The sequence below is a fragment of the Pelobates fuscus genome, chromosome 1 (assembly GCF_036172605.1).
Source record: "Pelobates fuscus isolate aPelFus1 chromosome 1, aPelFus1.pri, whole genome shotgun sequence".
In the NCBI taxonomy this organism is placed as follows: Eukaryota; Metazoa; Chordata; class Amphibia; order Anura; family Pelobatidae; genus Pelobates; species Pelobates fuscus.
The window spans coordinates 394,693,081-394,710,569 of NC_086317.1; the positions used below are offsets into that span (position 1 = coordinate 394,693,081).

Below are 17,489 nucleotides of genomic sequence, written 5' to 3' on the forward strand. Positions count from 1 at the left end.
TCCGTAGTCTGAAGTCTGAGATATGAAGACGATCTTTAAATGAACCATCCATTATTCCCTGATCATTATTAATTGCACGGATTAGCACACTATCTGCACACTACAGGATTCTAAAACCTGATCTGCCTTTTATGTTCGTGTGTATATGGCTATATATGCAGATATACATAGCTATAGAGGGCTTCCATAGTGTCTGCACGCACATCTGCCTGTTCCCTGATAATGACTGCAGCAACTTACTGTGCTCCATTGTTGACAGTATGGAATGTTGCACTCAGAATTCAGGAGTTGGAAGATGCTGTTTCTCACATACAATCCAGGGGCCTTCTTGGAGAGGGCTGGAGCACATTTAGAATGTATATATCTGGGGAGTTTGCTAGCACATGGTATAGATTCACTTTTTGTACCCACATAAACCTGTTGTGGACAATAATTTTACTTTGACCACAAGTGGGGTTGTATCCTACCATTTCTGCCCTACAGCTTTACATCAAATGCTGTCATTCACTGTAATATTAAGTTATTGTTCAGTTTAGAGTCTGCCCATGGAAGTGACTTGGATAATGTTTACTGTTCTTTCGTATTAGTCTGTGTTTGTCTTACTAGTGTCTTGTATGTATTTTCTACTGTTTACTATGTCTACAATGTCCCGAATGTCTTGTCTTTGGTTGGTTTCTCTGTGTTTCAGAAAAGGATTGTGGGGATGGCTCTGACGAAATGAACTGTCCAAAGCCTGCCGGTTAGTGCATAGATCACCATGCACTATCCAACTTGTTAGGAGGAGACTGAATCTCAAACTTCTAGACATAGACCGCACACAGAATAGCTAGGCTATCTAACCGCTTATACTTCTTGTGAACATTGACACGATTTAAATAAGTATCTCTTTTACGTCATGCTACAATATGACTGTAAATATATCAACTGAAAACTAAGCTCAGAGGGACAATGTTTAGATGAATACAACATAGCCTCAATGTAAAATGTAATCAGAATATATGTATTTGTACATTATAGTAAACATTTAAATTCAGACAACATACTTGGATATTAAAATGCCCATATTCTGATTGCATTTGCCACAAATGTCCCTTTAGAATATACATATCTAAACCAGAATTTTTATTATTTGATTTTATAGAATTGCTAAAATAGATACTTTTTGGACAAACATGGGGCCCTTTACAGACTAAGGAAAAGCACTCACATAAAAAAATAATAATACAGCTTTAAATTTTGCAAAGCTACTTAAAATTGCCTATCTTAGCAAACAAATATGGGGATTCAGTGCCACCATATGGCCATATTATGTTAAGCTCATGACTACGTCACAGTACCCCAATATCTGTGGATTCCAAATTCTAACATGAGAGATGTACATGCTATCTGCAATACTTACTGCTTAACGGCTTCCAGAGACTCCTCAAATTTATGCTTTACTATGGTCACCTCCAAAGGGGCAACAATAGTGGATGGGTGGGGTACTCATCCCAAAGGGAATCTGGTCTGGATTCCAAATATACACAGAAAAAAGAGAAATGGGGGACACAACCGGAACCGCACCGCTACTGAGATATAAATATTCCAGATAAGGCTCTTTAGTCCTTTTAAAATATATATTCTTACTTTAAATGATCACAACTTTAATTATTTAATAATACTTTTGTTCCTCATCTGGAATTACAATAGCTTATTGCTAGTGGCAATTCATCTTTAGTATATGCAATCTCTCCTCCTTTACAGATGGTGCATGTAATGATCTATGCAGTTTCTGTGTTTATTTTCTATCTAGATAGTAGCACTTTGGGGTGGGATGGGTTCATTTCTGGCTTTGCTCTCATGCTTCCCTTTTTTGGAAGAGACTAGTTTTCTCGCCTCTGTGCATATTAATCTGTCTTTGTTGCATACTTGCAGTTTACGTTGGCACAATCTCTTTAATAAGCTCTAAGACCAAAAAGCATTAATCATTGAGTTCTTGGCTCCTTTGGCATTGGAAATGGATGCTTACAATTCTTTGGTGGGAAGGGGCTCCTTTCTCTGCTTTCCATACTGTACTCCAATATTGTCTGACGAAAAAAAAAAAAAAACCCTGTCCTCTTATAATTTAAGATAAATGACATGCACAATATGTAAGAAATATAAATTTCCATTTGCCAAAATATTACACTTGAAACGGCACATTGCGTTTCAGCAGTGCTTTCCATTAAGCCGCTCCAAGTGTTAGTCTTATTAAATGAACAGAGTAATTGTTTAATTCCATATGAATTTTCCACATTCTCTAGAATTAAAAGGTCTTTAGTGGTTTGCCAACATATTTAACACTTTGACGATGTGTTCATGATGCCACCAAAGTAAAAATAAATAAATAAATACGCGCTTGTGTGTAATTTTGAGGATATATGCCCATATTGAATCCCGCTAACGTTCTTGAATGTAGAATAGGATAAGATAGAGAAGGTTCTCCTTTCAGTAGAATTTTAGCGTTTGATTTGGTTACAAGCTCATCCAACATTAAAATTTATTTTTCTTTCATTGTAATATGTTTCTTTATCCCACTGTATTATGTTTATTTGGAATGAGGTATACATATCCACAGCTTGAATAACTTCCCTAACTTGTTGCTACTTCCCATCGTTAACACCCTTTAGTATATTACTAAGTTAGGCTTAGTAAAGGCGGTGGATATACTCTGATATTGGCACCAGCATATGGTTGACAGAATAATCTACAAGAAACAACTCATCTGATGTAGACCACACACAGATTTCTCTATACCTTTGGCCTGTTCAGATAACTCGTTCTCATTCTCTGCAAAGTTGGGTTTTACCTCTTCTGCTTCAATCTCTTTCTTAGCTGATAATTTCTCTTTGAAACATGCCTTTGCACTTTAATAACAGTAGTTCTCCCTTATTCAGATAACGATTGTGGAGACAACAGTGATGAGGATGGCTGCAGTCACTCCTGTTCTAGTACCCAGTTTAAGTGCAACAGTGGTCGTTGTATCCCAGAGCATTGGACGTGTGATGGGGACAATGACTGTGGGGACTATAGTGATGAGACTCATGCAAACTGCACCAATCAAGGTAATCCTTAAGTTATTCGTGCTGGAATGAGGATTTAATCAATCTCCCTGGAAGCCAATAGAATGTTCATACTGATACACAATTATTTGTTATTTTCTTTCTGGAAATGGATCATTAATAATCCTTAATGTGTGTCATCAGGCATTTGTTTAGCTTTTTTTGACTCAACAGATAAGAGTTGCGATAAAAAAATAAATAAATATATATATATATATATATATATATATATTTTTGTTTTTTTTAATTGCACATCAACCTTTGTGGATCCTTGTTTATATTCAAAAATGTGGTTATAAAATCTAACATGATACATCATTTGTGGTCTGGTTCTTTTGAAAGTGTTAAATATATTTTATCTGTACGTGAACCAGCTCCAGATATCCATTTCTTTTCATATGTTTACTGAGACTGTCAGCCTTTACTATTCACGTTGAAGTGGATTTCATCTTGGGATGCTCCACCAGGAATTGGTTATAGTCAGCTGTATCTAGAATTGCCAAGGTTGCCTATCCTTCCTCTAAACGGAATGGAATAAATTATCACTTACTATATTAAAGCGGTAACTGACATCAGTCAAAAATAACAATACATATGTTAATGATCCCTGATGCACTTTATGCTTGTCAAAGATGCATAAACACTTTGCACTTTAGCTCAATTATTTTGTGCCCTCTCCAAGTTTTTGAACAACTGACGGGACAGATAAATCTGCGTCGAGATTCCATACACTCTTCCATATTTGCTGAATTGTGTGTTTACAATGAGGCTTTCTTGCTTTGAATGGCAAGATTCATTGAAACAATTTTGTGCATGTGCATTACACAGACCATTTCAAGAAGCAAATTCAAGCCAAGCATATTGTTTATTCTATATAGTTGTTGCCAATTTTGCTAGTTTGCTACACAAATTACATTACAACACAGACGAGTTTGGGAGGGAATTTTGTTGCCACACCGTTTTCTTACTAATGAGATAAGTGCCTATTTGACTTTTTAATGTTACTTCTAAACAGCAACTCGCCCACCTGGTGGCTGCCATACTGATGAGTTCCAGTGTCATCCGGATGGTCTTTGCATTCCTAATCGATGGCGCTGTGATGGAGACACTGACTGCATGGATACCAGCGATGAAAAGAACTGTGAGGGCGTGACACATGCCTGTGATCCTAATGTCAAATTTGGCTGCAAGGATTCTGGTGAGCACACATACTGTGTGTCCGTTCAAACTGTTTGTGTGTGTGTGTATATATGAAATATTAGCAGTTAGTGAGAAGAGGTCTCTTTTACACCCCTTCTTCTAGTATTTCATCATAGACTTTGATCTGATGTGATTGAGTTGCTCTACTTTGAGTATGATTGTTGCAAAATCTTATCCTCCTGTTATTTTATATAGTTTGAGGTACATCCCAAGCACTCTTGATTTTCATTTCTATAGTTGTGTGATACCATCTTAACTTCCCAAGTTGTTTAACTCCAGTTAACACTTGTCACCCGTCTCTCTTTTCCATGCAGCACGGTGCATCAGTAAAGCTTGGGTTTGTGATGGAGATAACGACTGTGAAGATAACTCTGACGAAGAGAACTGCGAGATGCTCGTTTGCAAGCCTCCCTCCCATACCTGCGCCAACAACACTTCCATCTGCCTTTCTCCAGAGCATCTGTGTGATGGGAAGGATGACTGTGGTGATAATTCTGATGAGGGAGATTTGTGTGGTATGTAAGCACAAACCAACTACCACTGTTAAGTCAACCTGGTTTGCAAATGCAGCTTAACTGAAAAAAACATATTAATCACCACTGTATTCTTGTAACCACTCTGTTACATATTGATTAAATAACATGAAGCCCTGAAACCTATTCGTTATGCAAAATTCTTAAATAAAGGACTGCCCTGCCCATTCTCTTGGTCAATGCAAGGCAACATGGTGGTCAAATTTTATTTTTCTTCAGTTGAAGTTGTTTGGTCATCAGGTGGTCTGTTCAGTTCATCCTTTTGTTTGTTGTTTTATTTTTTCCAACTTTGGCACAATCTCTTTTTGAGCAAGCTTGGCCTTTAAGTATATTGCACATGGCTCATAGGTATCTATAAAATGACAAACATTTGTCATTAGCATTAACATTCTGCATTTAAATGTCTATGATGAACTATGTTTTTCTAATGTAATTTCCACTGTTGGACAATGGATAGTTTGTTTAAAATGAATGATCATGCAAACCTATTTCTTAATATGCAGCTGCAGATATGTGATTTTGAGTTTTTCTATTTAGTTTTGATGCTGTTTGCTACCAATCTGTGATGAGCTATGACTAAATATTAGACATTACAGGTTGTGAAACAAAACTTCATCCCTTTTATCAGCAATTACTGCATTCTTCAGTTGCGTTACCCATTTCAAATAAAGCGTTGCCGAGTCATTTGGAGTGCAGTCAATTAAGTAAATAAATATAAATTGAAACACCTTGTGCATTCACCCAGAATATTTAGCTCACACTTCGACAGTCTGTCAAATAGTATGACGTTTAGTATGATTTATTACAGGTAGTCTACCTCATTGCTGACCATATGGTAGTGCTATCATCATGCTATCCGAATAGTACTTAGAATGAGAGGACACCGGTGGTACATCTTATCTGCATGTGAGATTGATTATTGGTCTTTGCAAATGCACCACAATCTTCCCATGTTGTGTTGTATGTTGTTAAGAAGTAAATTCATGATAAATTGTTGCTTAAACGAATTACTGGGAATCTTGACTTAATGGCAATCTGTTTATTGTGATCTTCTCTATGGTGAACGTGATCTGATCAGTGACCTTTCTACAGGTGTTCTGTGTAGTTACAGCATAAAAGTAAAAAAAAACTAACTTTCCTGTTTCCATTTTGTAGACCAGTGCTCTTTAAACAACGGAGGATGTAGTCATAACTGCACAGTGGCTCCTGGCGAAGGAATTATGTGTTCTTGCCCCCTGGGGATGGAAACAGGACCTGACAACAAGACATGCCAGATCCAGAGTTACTGTGCCAAACATCTGCGGTGCAGCCAACGGTGTGAGCAGGAAAAGCATACTGTCAAATGCTCTTGTTACGAAGGCTGGATGCTAGAGGCTGATCACGAGAGCTGCAGAAGTACAGGTATGTATCCTAAATATGGCAACATTCTACTTTCAGAAAGCCATAAACATCACTTGGACAGGTTCTAGATTGCAATTGTAATTGAAGGAATGATCTAGCAAAATATTTGTTTGAGCATCTAAATTGGAACCTTGCCACTTGTTTTTGTGCTGTAATGATTACTTTGTCAACCCCAGTAGCAGTGACTGAGAGTTGGGTCCCACCTTTTAATTTAGGCAGTACATTGACCTGTACCTTCTTTCTGCACCTGGTAGCCCTCCCCGCCTCCCCCAAATGGGTGCTAACAATGAAAGGGTACCAATATCATATCTGGGGCTTTTCAATAACTTATATTGGGTTCCTGGTTGAACATTCCCCCCAGCACCACCCCTGCCAGCAGATATGCTATTAAGGAGTCAGGACGTAATGGTTGTCAGTTCCATAGAATAGGAAGTAGAAGTGAAGAACTGCAAAGAGTATGAGAATGTGGTACGGTAATGGTTTGTCTCTTTGGTAACTTGTACTAGACTAGGTTTATTTTAGGTGAAGATGATAATTCCCCAAAGTTCTTTTTAGATGTGCCTCCTATCTAATCATTTGAATTGTTCTTTATTCAGGCTCTTCCCCAAATGTTAGTGACACAGGAGTCTATAAAATATGCACCATGTTTTCTGTAATAGATGCTGCTGAATAAAAACAATGCAGTCTGTGCAGTGAATACAGAGCAGCAATGACACAACCTACCTGTCAGATTTAAATACACTGTACCTACCAGAATTGAGTTTTCTTTACATCACTGATAGAAAATTTACGCTGTGCTTGAGGGGACTGGGGGAAACCAAATTAATTCAGTCAGCTCCTGATGTGTGCCAGAGGAAACAGTGACTGAGCCATTTATCCAGCTCCTGTCCCTCTCAGAGAGTTGCAGTTAGCATATTAACATCCTCCCATAATAGTGCCATTGTGCTCCGAAATGCGGGCTTTTTGTTTACACAGAAGATGTGCTGAACACTTTATGTCCCGCTTTCTCCTTGGACTGGTGTAACCCATTCACTACCAGAAAAAGATTACATGTTTTACTTAGTATCTTTTGTAGATACTGTAACAACCTAATATATGTATTCTATCTCCCCATGTAAACTCTTAATGGATACCTACTTTAAGAATAAATACCCTTTAAAAAAATGCAACATTCTGTACAAAAGCATATTCCCTTACTGTTCTGTATTAGACTGGGGTAGAAAGGAAGTTGGGCAGAAGATTTTGTGTTTTTTTTTTTTTGTTTTTTTTTTAATATAATCTGCATCAAGCAAAAAAGGAAAAAAAAAAATAGCTCATCTAGCTTGCCTCTGTTGCAGTTAAGCTAAGGAGGAAGTGAATGTTCAAATTAGCCAAAAAGCATTTGATGACCGTTGTAGGCTGAGTGCATTGAACTAACCCAGCCCTAACGCTCTCAGCCTTTCATTGCTTTCCAGAGTTAGACACCACAATACCCATTCTGCAATAGAGAGACTTTTCGGCGCTAGAAGAGCTCTGTTGGGTGTATTTTTTGTATTTTATTTTTTTATGCAAACTGTTGAAACCGTTTGACATGAACCATTTAGACAGTGTCCAAATACCATATACCAGTATAGTCAATATTGTGACATCTGTATATCCCCCTTACTAGTTTCAATTATTTTCCATTTCATATGATTCTAATATCATACTCTAAGATGGTTTAATTATTAAGACATAAATAGACATTTCCCCCCTTTTTTTTACTGGCCTTGGTCCATGGGCACCCATTGTGCTCACTGGAAACAAGTGTATGCTGCATTAAGGGGGCAAGCCATTGTGTTTATACCTTAACCGAGATAATATACACTATATTTAAACTGGAGAATTGTGTGCAAAATCTTCCACGTTTGTCTGTTACTAGTTAAGGGATTGAACACAACCTTGTCTGGATGACTATTCCTGTAAATGTATATTTTCTGGAGGGTGCTATGTGGATGCAGCTGGACAGCATGGTGTTTTGAAGCAATTCATGTTTTTTGGTGGAAGGGTTTGATGCAGATGTAAAATACAGGAAATGGGATGCTTCTGAAACAGCTGTGCCAATATGTATCTTTCCTGACCTTCTCCAGCTGTGATCTTTCTCTAGCCTAGGAGGCAGCAGACCTCCATTAGCTAAATTACCTTTCCTTTTGGTGCTCCAGATTTCTTGTTGTTTTTATTCTGGGACCATGAACTCATACATTACAGTTCTTATCTATTCAGTGTTGCTCAGAGTCCCCCGGGTGTTGTAGTGGACCCATCTGTATGAATCTGTGGACACATGGGCCATCACAAAATATTTTTCTTTCCTCTTAGCAGTTATGAGAAGATAAAAGATGACAAGTTAGGTTACACGTTAAAACGAAGTATGTAGAATCTCATTCTCATATATCTATATATTGGATAGATGGATTCTCATATAATAAAAGAGCAAATACCTTTCTTGAACCACAAACAAAGAATACTCAAAGGAATAAATCATGAAAGTCAGTCTGCCTCAATGTAACTTGAGATTAAGTATATAATAGGTGCATATAGTCTTTGTAAAGGTATATCGCTTGTCTATAGCTGGCTGAAAAAGGTTGGCTGAGTATGTAGTTCTGACATCAGCATTGCTAAAGGTGGCTAATATTGCAATATCTTAATATCTGGCCCATCATTTTTATGTTTTTCTTGTAACGTAACAAATCTTGATGTATACATGTTTTGTTTCCTGTCCTCCCTTACCTTTTCAGTTAATACTTTTAAAACGTAATGATATAAAATTACTAACTTTATTTATGAAACTAAGAGAAATTACAGTTATTTTGTGTTGCTGAGAGTCTGCAGTTCAGGTTAGTTTATAAATTATAAAAAAAAAAAAAATGGAAAGAAAGCCTCAAATAAATGTTCATGTCTTAGATTATTTTTTTCTAATTGTGAATTCTTTATTTTAGATTGTCTAATGCTTATTAGAAATGATGCACAACAGCGCTTTGTAACGATCAATCATCTTATAGCACTCCTTACCCCTATTGTTCTTCAGATCCCTTTAAACCATTCATCATCTTCTCAAACCGCCATGAAATTCGCCGCATCGATCTTAACAAGGGGGATTACAGTGTCCTGGTGCCAGGACTAAGGAACACAATCGCTTTGGACTTCCACTTGAATCAGAGCACCCTCTACTGGACAGACGTGGTGGAGGATAAAATATATCGTGGAAAATTGTCTGAAAGTGGAGGTAAGACATACTTGTTAGCATGCAAACACAACTTGCTGAAATTTACAATTCATTGATGACATGATCCTGTATCAAATATCTGAAGTACAGTACTAAGTTTTGGACAAGCATTTTGTGAGTTTGGCATATGTCTGAAAATGCATATAAATATCTGAATATGTACATGAAAATATTTGCCTGGCTCTGAAATTCTAGGGGAACTTGTTACAACGAAACACCTTTTATACTTTTGTGACCTTTTCTTGCACATTAAATTCAAATGTAGTTATCTGTGCATGCACATAGCTAGCCAGTTAAACACATGTACATTTGTTCACACAGACACATGCATATATCTGCATTTATATGTGCTTGTTGATACCAAATAACCTTTGAAGGTGTTAAATTGGGTTAATGATTAAATAAATACATTCCAATCCAGTTTGTTTGCAGTCAGCATTACAACCTTTAAGTTAGAAATACTTACATTATATTGGGGCAGGAGGTTTTACTGAAGGGTAATGCAGGATAAGTAGTAATAATAAATTAAGTGTCTGTGTCTCCTAACCACAATTCAACACCCCGCCTAGAGAGGCGTCTGGACCGGATTTCGCATCAGGCATTACCTAATGATACCCTTCCTAGCCGGAAAACATTCATCATGATACAAGAGTTAATTAGCATTCAGAGTTTGCTGTTAATGATAATTATAGTCTGATGGCAATTACAAGAAGGAGGATAAGGGAAAAACAAAATGCAAATTCTCCCTTAGCCTTCTACAGGCAGGTCTGCAGTGTGTCTAGAAACACATTGATAACCGCACATTGTTACCCAATGGATGCATCTCTGCTTGTTGCAGGTTGTGCAGAGTATTATCAATCTGTATTGGACCTGATGTATAAATATAATGTGTACATTTATTTATGCAGAATGAGCTAAACCAGTTGTAATTGCCATATGTTTCTTGTTGTTTAAATTGTTGTTGAGTAGGAAAATGTGCCAGTATTTGGTGAAATCTAGCTGCTTTTCTGTTTTTTAAGAATGTAGATGGTGTGCTCTGTTCAAATAAATGAGAAAAAATGTTTTTATATATATATATGTGTATGTATGGGATATAGTTTGATAACCAAACCAAATTTTAAAAGTGCAAAATTGCCACGTTCTAAAGAGAATTCTTTCAAACATCTTCTACCACGTAATTCACTGATGAGATAATTCCTGCACCTGGTGGAAGTATTGTGGGAACAATTACAATTCTATATTCAGTGCCAGCATATTCTAAATAACTGTACAATAAGAAACAAAACAAACCTTACATTCTAATAAAACCTGTAGGATAAAAGAGAACAGTAGGTGTAGAGCATCTTAACGAGCTGAATACAAAACATTATACAACTGAAAACTTTTGTAAAGTACTGGGAATAGTGTAAGAAGTGGAAAAAATACCCTACCTTTCCTATGCATTTCACTCCTCCACTCCCCCTCCCCCTTTTATGGCTTATGTGCCACTGCTACTACCTTCATACCCTATTCTATTATGAACCAAAAACCTTGAAGAAAGTTTTTTCCAGCACCTAGTTGAAGAGAGAGAATTTTTTTCTGGTGGCAAACATGAGATCATCCGTGTTATTACTGATGAGTATTTAATAAATTAGCCACCAAAAGAATGAAAAATAATAAAAGGCACTTATATATAGAATTGGCCAGCAGTATCTCTGTTAAAAAGATGCCTCTTTGGATAAAGTGGCCAGCATAAACGCATAGGCACTTTCCTTGTGTGTATTTATATTTGTGAGTGTATTGACACTATACATACATTATATTAACACTATTAATGCTTTTTTTCCACCATCACCTACTCTACTTATAGAGGATTTATTACTCACCATAGTGCCAAGTCATTTGTATCTGCTTATGGCCTTTTAAGTGTGATTTTTGTTTTTTTCATAGCACTTACCAGCTTTGAAGTCATAATTCAGCATGGATTAGCAACACCTGAGGGCTTAGCCGTAGATTGGATTGCTGGAAACATCTACTGGGTGGAGAGCAACCTTGACCAGATAGAAGTGGCAAAGTTGAATGGCTCAATGAGAACTACTCTATTGGCTGGAGACATAGAACATCCTCGCGCCATTGCATTGGATCCTCGAAATGGGTTTGTGTCTCCTCATTACATATACTGTATACGCTGCTTGTTGAACTATTAATTGTAGTAAAAATAGTCTTATCTCGCACAGCTTAACAATGAGTTGAAAACTGTCTAGGGGGTATTTTTTTTTAATATGTGAATCCGTAGTATTCTCCTTTCATATTTCCATAGGTGTTCAATCTGGGCATGGCTTGAGCCAAGAATTTGACTTGGTACTTTAAGCAAAGCAAGAGATGGCAACCATTATTTTGTACATTTGCAATATCTATTCTAGGAGGTTTGTGCAAAACGACAGATGCTTTTATTTTGCACATGCCAAAATGCTTGTCTCCGACCCGCAGAGCGCAGCCAAAACTGTGACTTATTTGTCGGTTGTCTACATATTTTTGACTTTTTTTTTTTGTCCTACTGTAACATTATGGAAGTTAGTTACTTAGCTACACAGTGACATGATCACAAAGTAATGCCAAAGCAAAAATAAAATTGTTCAACATTTAGATTACAGCTGATTTAGAGATAAAATAAATAATCTGGTGAATGTTAATATTTTCAGCAAATTTTGATTAATTCAACAGAGCTGACCTCAACAGACTGTTGTGGTTAATCCATTAGAAATTCAACAAAACATTGGCTCGTCTTTTTTTTTTTTTTTTTTTTTCCAGTGCTGAAGTCCAAACATATGCTTGTGGGGCAGTAACTAATATTGATGCTTTGATCGATCTTGTGGGAGTTTCCTTTAAGTCTGATGGAATAGAAGGCAAATTAAAGGACCACTATAGTGCCAGGAAAACATACTACCGCCGGGCTGGATGGAGTGGAAGGGGTTAAACTTACCTCTTTTTCCAGCGCCGGGCGGGGGACTCTCCTCCTCCTCTCCGCCTCCTCGGCTGAATGCGCATGCGCGGCAGGAGCCGCGCGCGCATTCAGCCGGTCTCATAGGAAAGCATTTACAATCAATTTACAATGCTTTCCTATGGACGCTGGCGTCTTCTCACTGTGATTTTCACAGTGAGAAGCACGCAAGCGCCTCTAGCAGCTGTCAATGAGACAGCCACTAGAGGCTGGATTAACCCAAATATAAACATAGCAGTTTCTCTGAAACTGCTATGTTTATATAAAAAAGGGTTAACTCAAGCTGGCCCAGGCACCCAGACCACTTGTTTAAGCTGAAGTGGTCTAGGTGCCTATAGTGGTCCTTTAACCCCTTAAGGACCAAACTTCTGGAATAAAAGGGAATCATGACATGTCACACACGTCATGTGTCCTTAAGGGGTTAAATGCCAGAGACCAGGTGATCTTTTTGTATTGGGCTTGGCTCCCAGAAATGTTGCGTATCGGTGACACTAGCCCTAAAGTAGATTTTATTGTACTGTAGTCTGCAGCTGGCTTCAGTTACTGGAAATAATAATTAAAGGGACACTATATAGCCACCAGAACAACTACAGCCTATTGTATTTGTTTTGGTGAGTAAAATCATTCCCTTCAGGATTTTTGCAGTAATCAAGGTCTTAAAAAAATTAAAACAATAAAAAAAGCAGTGTCTACATTACAAGATACAGAAATAGTTAAAAACATATGCCAGTGAGGGCGCCACTATCACAAATGTGCTAATATAATTACCATTCGGATGGTTGAATATGGCATGCAATAGAAACATAAGAGAAAATATGCATAGAGAAGTATTTAATGACAAAAAGGAAAAAGATAAAAACAATGGATACACTCACATTACAGCCTATTCAGTGTCTTCACCCTCTGCATGGAGATAATTAACTTTCCTCATGGAGATGCATTAATTCAATGTATCTCTATGAGGAAATGCTCATTGGGCAGGCCTGTTTGGGCTTGTACTGGCTCTGATCTGCCTCCTTGACAATCTCAGCCAATCCAACGCTTTCCTATAGGAAAGCATTATCATTTGCTGAGACCAACACTTTTGATGTCAGCCAAGCAGGCAGATTAGGGCCAAGCCAGCAGACTAGAGTAAAGGTAAGATTTTACTATTTGGAGGGGGCAGGAGGGCTAGGTGGTGTTTTAAACACTATAGGGTCAGACAAATATAATATATATCCTTGCAAATATAATATATATCCTTGCATATATATCATTGCATGTAAGCTGTAGAATCTTTTTTTAAGCCAGGTGCCAAAGCCAGGGCTCAAGGTATCCATTATTTAAATAGGAGTGTGTGTGTGTATATATGTATGTGTGTGTACATATATATATATATATATATATATATATATATAATTATTCACAAAGCTAATGTTAATATTGTGCTAGCTTATCAATGTTTTGTATTACAGATGGTGTGTGGTATATTTTATTAAATTTTGATTTGCCTGTTAAGAACTTTGTATTTGTTACAGTAAGGGAAAAACCGCAAAAGTGAACTATTTCCAGAATTAAGCTAGGTATAATCAAGCAGTTTAAGAGTAGAGTCATGCTCGTAGTAAAAACACTGCAGTACAGTAGAAAAAAACCATAAAAAGATCTGATGTAAAAATTCAAGACCACCCAGATGTCCAACAAACCGATCATTGATAAATATGGTTTTTATTCGGTTTTATGTTGATGAGAGCAGAATACAATGAGACTCGCAGGTCTCTATCAGTATTTCAAGCATAACGTTCAAAGCACAACATGCGCGAAGATACATTTTGTAACTGAATTTTCACGTGGTCACGCAGGCCCTCAACAGTAATGGGTTCACCTTTCTCTTCTTCCATAAACATAGATCCTTTCCCAAACTGGTTCATCCCTTGTTCAATTTGCTTGGTTAACTGAGGGTTCCCATCTACGAATATTAATACCCAATAGCTCCCTGGTCCCCTTGAGGATCTGCACACCCCCAATGGCTATGGATACACATGTCCCCTTCAGTGCACGGTTAATTCGCTTTCTAGACTGCCGTGTCAGTCTTTCGCTGACATTAGTAACTTTGTATGTCTAACTACCTCCAATAGTGTTTTGTTATTCTCAGAGCTCCCTTTGCGTTGTATCGCGATTGTATACGTTTTGTCTGGAAGAGGAGACTCATGAGTCCTTCCAGAGTGTGGTAGTGCAGGGCAGTATTGGGCCTAGCTTATACGTGTTATCTTATAGGGAACCCTCCTGAAATTGTTAGTTTTGAGTAGGGGCTACCCTCTCGGGTGTGAGTTGGGCTGAAATAGTGTGTGTTCATCAGTCTTTAATGTGTGTGGGTGTTTGGTGGTTGTGTACAAACCGATCATTAAATACATTGACCCAGTGCATATTAGATGGCTATCCGATTAGATGAGCACAAGATACAATTCCTTTGATCATTCTCCAATCAGTGTGAACTGAGAAATGTTCTATTCATGAAACCAGTCTTTGAATGGTGTGAAAAGACCTGTCACTGTAAATCAGGCTGTCTGTCATCTTGGTCATATAGACTAATACAGTGGTTCCCAAACTGACCAGGCACACAGGGGGCGCCGCAAGATATTTTCCCGTTGCTATGATCTTAGCACCGGGAACTGTGCTCTCCCCTGCCGGCTCTGCAGGACCGGAGGGGAGATCAGAGATCTCCCTCTCTGGCCTGCTAGCACTTTGCTGCAGCCGGCAGGGGAGGGAGGGAGAGAGGACCCGGGTTCTCCTCTTGCAAGCTCGGAGGGTTGCTCCTGAGGCTGCTACAGTTCACTGTCAACACCAAATATGGTGTTACTTAGCTGAGGCAGCAGCAAAGGAAGAGGTGGAGGTCACATGGGAGGCTATCATATGTGGACTGTTCCTATTGGCTAAGAGATAATAATGTAATGTTAACCCTGTGAGGGTATTTATGCATTTTTTTCTATAATAGGGAATAAAAGAAAGAGATAAGCCTAATAAGAGCCTCAGTGTCCTTTAATAAAATCATATTTAGAGTAATACCTGTGCTGGCAGTATGCAGTGATACTTGAGGTATCGCTTTAAAATTATCAAAAAAAAAATTGTTTCTTCACTTATTGGTTACTTGTTGGCCTTAGGATGTATGCTTAAGAAGAATTAGCTTACAACCTTTCCAAAAAGTATAGTTTTATATATGTAAATTTTAGATTTGTTTAGATTTTTTTAAGTTATACACTAGATATCGCATAGTTTTGGATTTGTGGAGTTTTATCTAATTTATTTCGTGACCTGTGCATTTTTCCTGCCTTTAGAATCCTTTTTTGGACTGACTGGGATTCAAGCATGCCTCGTATTGAAGCTGCATCTATGAGTGGAGAGGGACGCAGGACAATTCATAAAGAAACTGGATCAGGAGGCTGGCCAAATGGACTTACAGTGGACTACTTGGAAGAAAGGATTTTGTGGATAGATGCCAGGTTTGATTTTAATTTAAATAAAATAAACAAAAACATAAATACACACAACATGCAAAAATAGCAAACTTCCAAAATGTCCTGCCAGGTTTGAGAGAACCAGGGAATGGTATATAATGCCCATAAATTGGACCTGTTTACGTTTACTGGAGAGTCGATCCCTGTTTTACCATGGAGAATGTTGAGGATGTTCTCCATCTGTTAAGCATTAACAAATTTGTACTAGATTCCCAGAAGCCTATTTATTTTTCTATGGGTGTTTTGGAACAGTGTCTTATTTATTACAATCGAGAACATATTGTGCTGCTGTCATGGTTATAGCAGTTGAACACAATACCGGATATTGCATACGTTTGTAAACACTCATAATGTTATCTAGAACAAATTCTCTTAATTTGTGTTTAGGACTTGCATAACTACATTGTGCAACTTGCAGAACATGCACACAAAGGCAACGCATGAATCAATCTCGTGTTGTTTCGGCCTTGATTAAAATCTGTACTTGGATAATTGATCAGCTAACACCTGCTCTTGCATTATTTACGTGATGTTAATGCTATAACTATTTCAGAGAGCGTTTTACTAACGCTGTCCCATTTTCAGTTCAGTGAAATCTGGCTCATATCTTATGTTAAACAGTCGAGAGTAGATCATTGCATCACAAAATTCTCAAAATGTTTGTGTATGAACATAACATGCACCGCAAACACATGTATGGAGTTGGTGACACGTGAAAGCAATATCGCCAACAGATATAAAAAAATGAATAGATTCATGGGTGATGAATTAAAGCTAATAAAGCACAAGTAAAGTCCTTTTTTTATTAATATAACGTAGCATAACTGATAACCCAACAAATACACATGTTCACTATATACAAAATGCCATGCTTACAGAATCATACATGCGAAAAAAAGAAACACCCCCTTACGGGGATAGATTCAGTGTGCCGAGATCTTGTCTCGATAGGGGATAACCCTAATAATATATAGAAACACGAACAAAAGAAAGTGTAGACCTAGGACCAAAGGTCCAGGAAACACTAGGTGAGATATAGATCTCAGTTGTCTGTTAAAAATATCATTTTAATCGGTATACATAATCATGAACACACAAAAAGAGATAATGAAAAAAATAATAATAATAATAAAAGTGAATATAAATCACCCACTCTGGAAGGGAGATCTAAGGAGCTCCGGGAGCTATAGGAGGAGTTTGTATAGGAGTATACAGCTGTAATCACCAAATCACTCTGTCAGCCGGGAATATACCGTGCTACCTCTAAATAGAGGGCTGGTAGTGGTGATGGTGCCTACAATTTATTGAAAGGGACACCTAACTCCTAGTAAAGACATAGAGCCTACCCCTAGCACACACTGACTGGTAATTGCAGATAAATCCTCGATGCACGCTCCCTACTAAAGGGGTAGAGACAATCAGGTCTCAGTGGTGACTGTGAGAATACTGCTTAAAACAGTGTTACAAAGTAGCTCATGTGAAATACTAGGTATAGTTCAGCATACTATCGACACTTTGGAATCACACTAGGTTCATGACCGCAGAGCAAACATCAGTATAATA

General features: G+C 37.7%; 1 protein-coding gene across 2 annotated transcripts in view; it reads left to right on the forward strand.

The window, feature by feature from the left end:
- LRP1 (LDL receptor related protein 1) overlaps window positions 1-17,489 on the forward strand; it is a 312,569-nt gene that overhangs the window by 202,024 nt on the left and 93,056 nt on the right. For both annotated transcript variants that reach the window (XM_063427333.1, XM_063427338.1), the window contains exons 20-26: window positions 2,916-3,083; window positions 4,096-4,278; window positions 4,595-4,795; window positions 5,969-6,214; window positions 9,258-9,455; window positions 11,385-11,589; window positions 15,747-15,911. In XM_063427333.1, coding sequence (XP_063283403.1) covers window positions 2,916-3,083; window positions 4,096-4,278; window positions 4,595-4,795; window positions 5,969-6,214; window positions 9,258-9,455; window positions 11,385-11,589; window positions 15,747-15,911 — 1,366 coding nt within the window. The remainder of the gene's footprint in view (window positions 1-2,915; window positions 3,084-4,095; window positions 4,279-4,594; window positions 4,796-5,968; window positions 6,215-9,257; window positions 9,456-11,384; window positions 11,590-15,746; window positions 15,912-17,489) is intronic.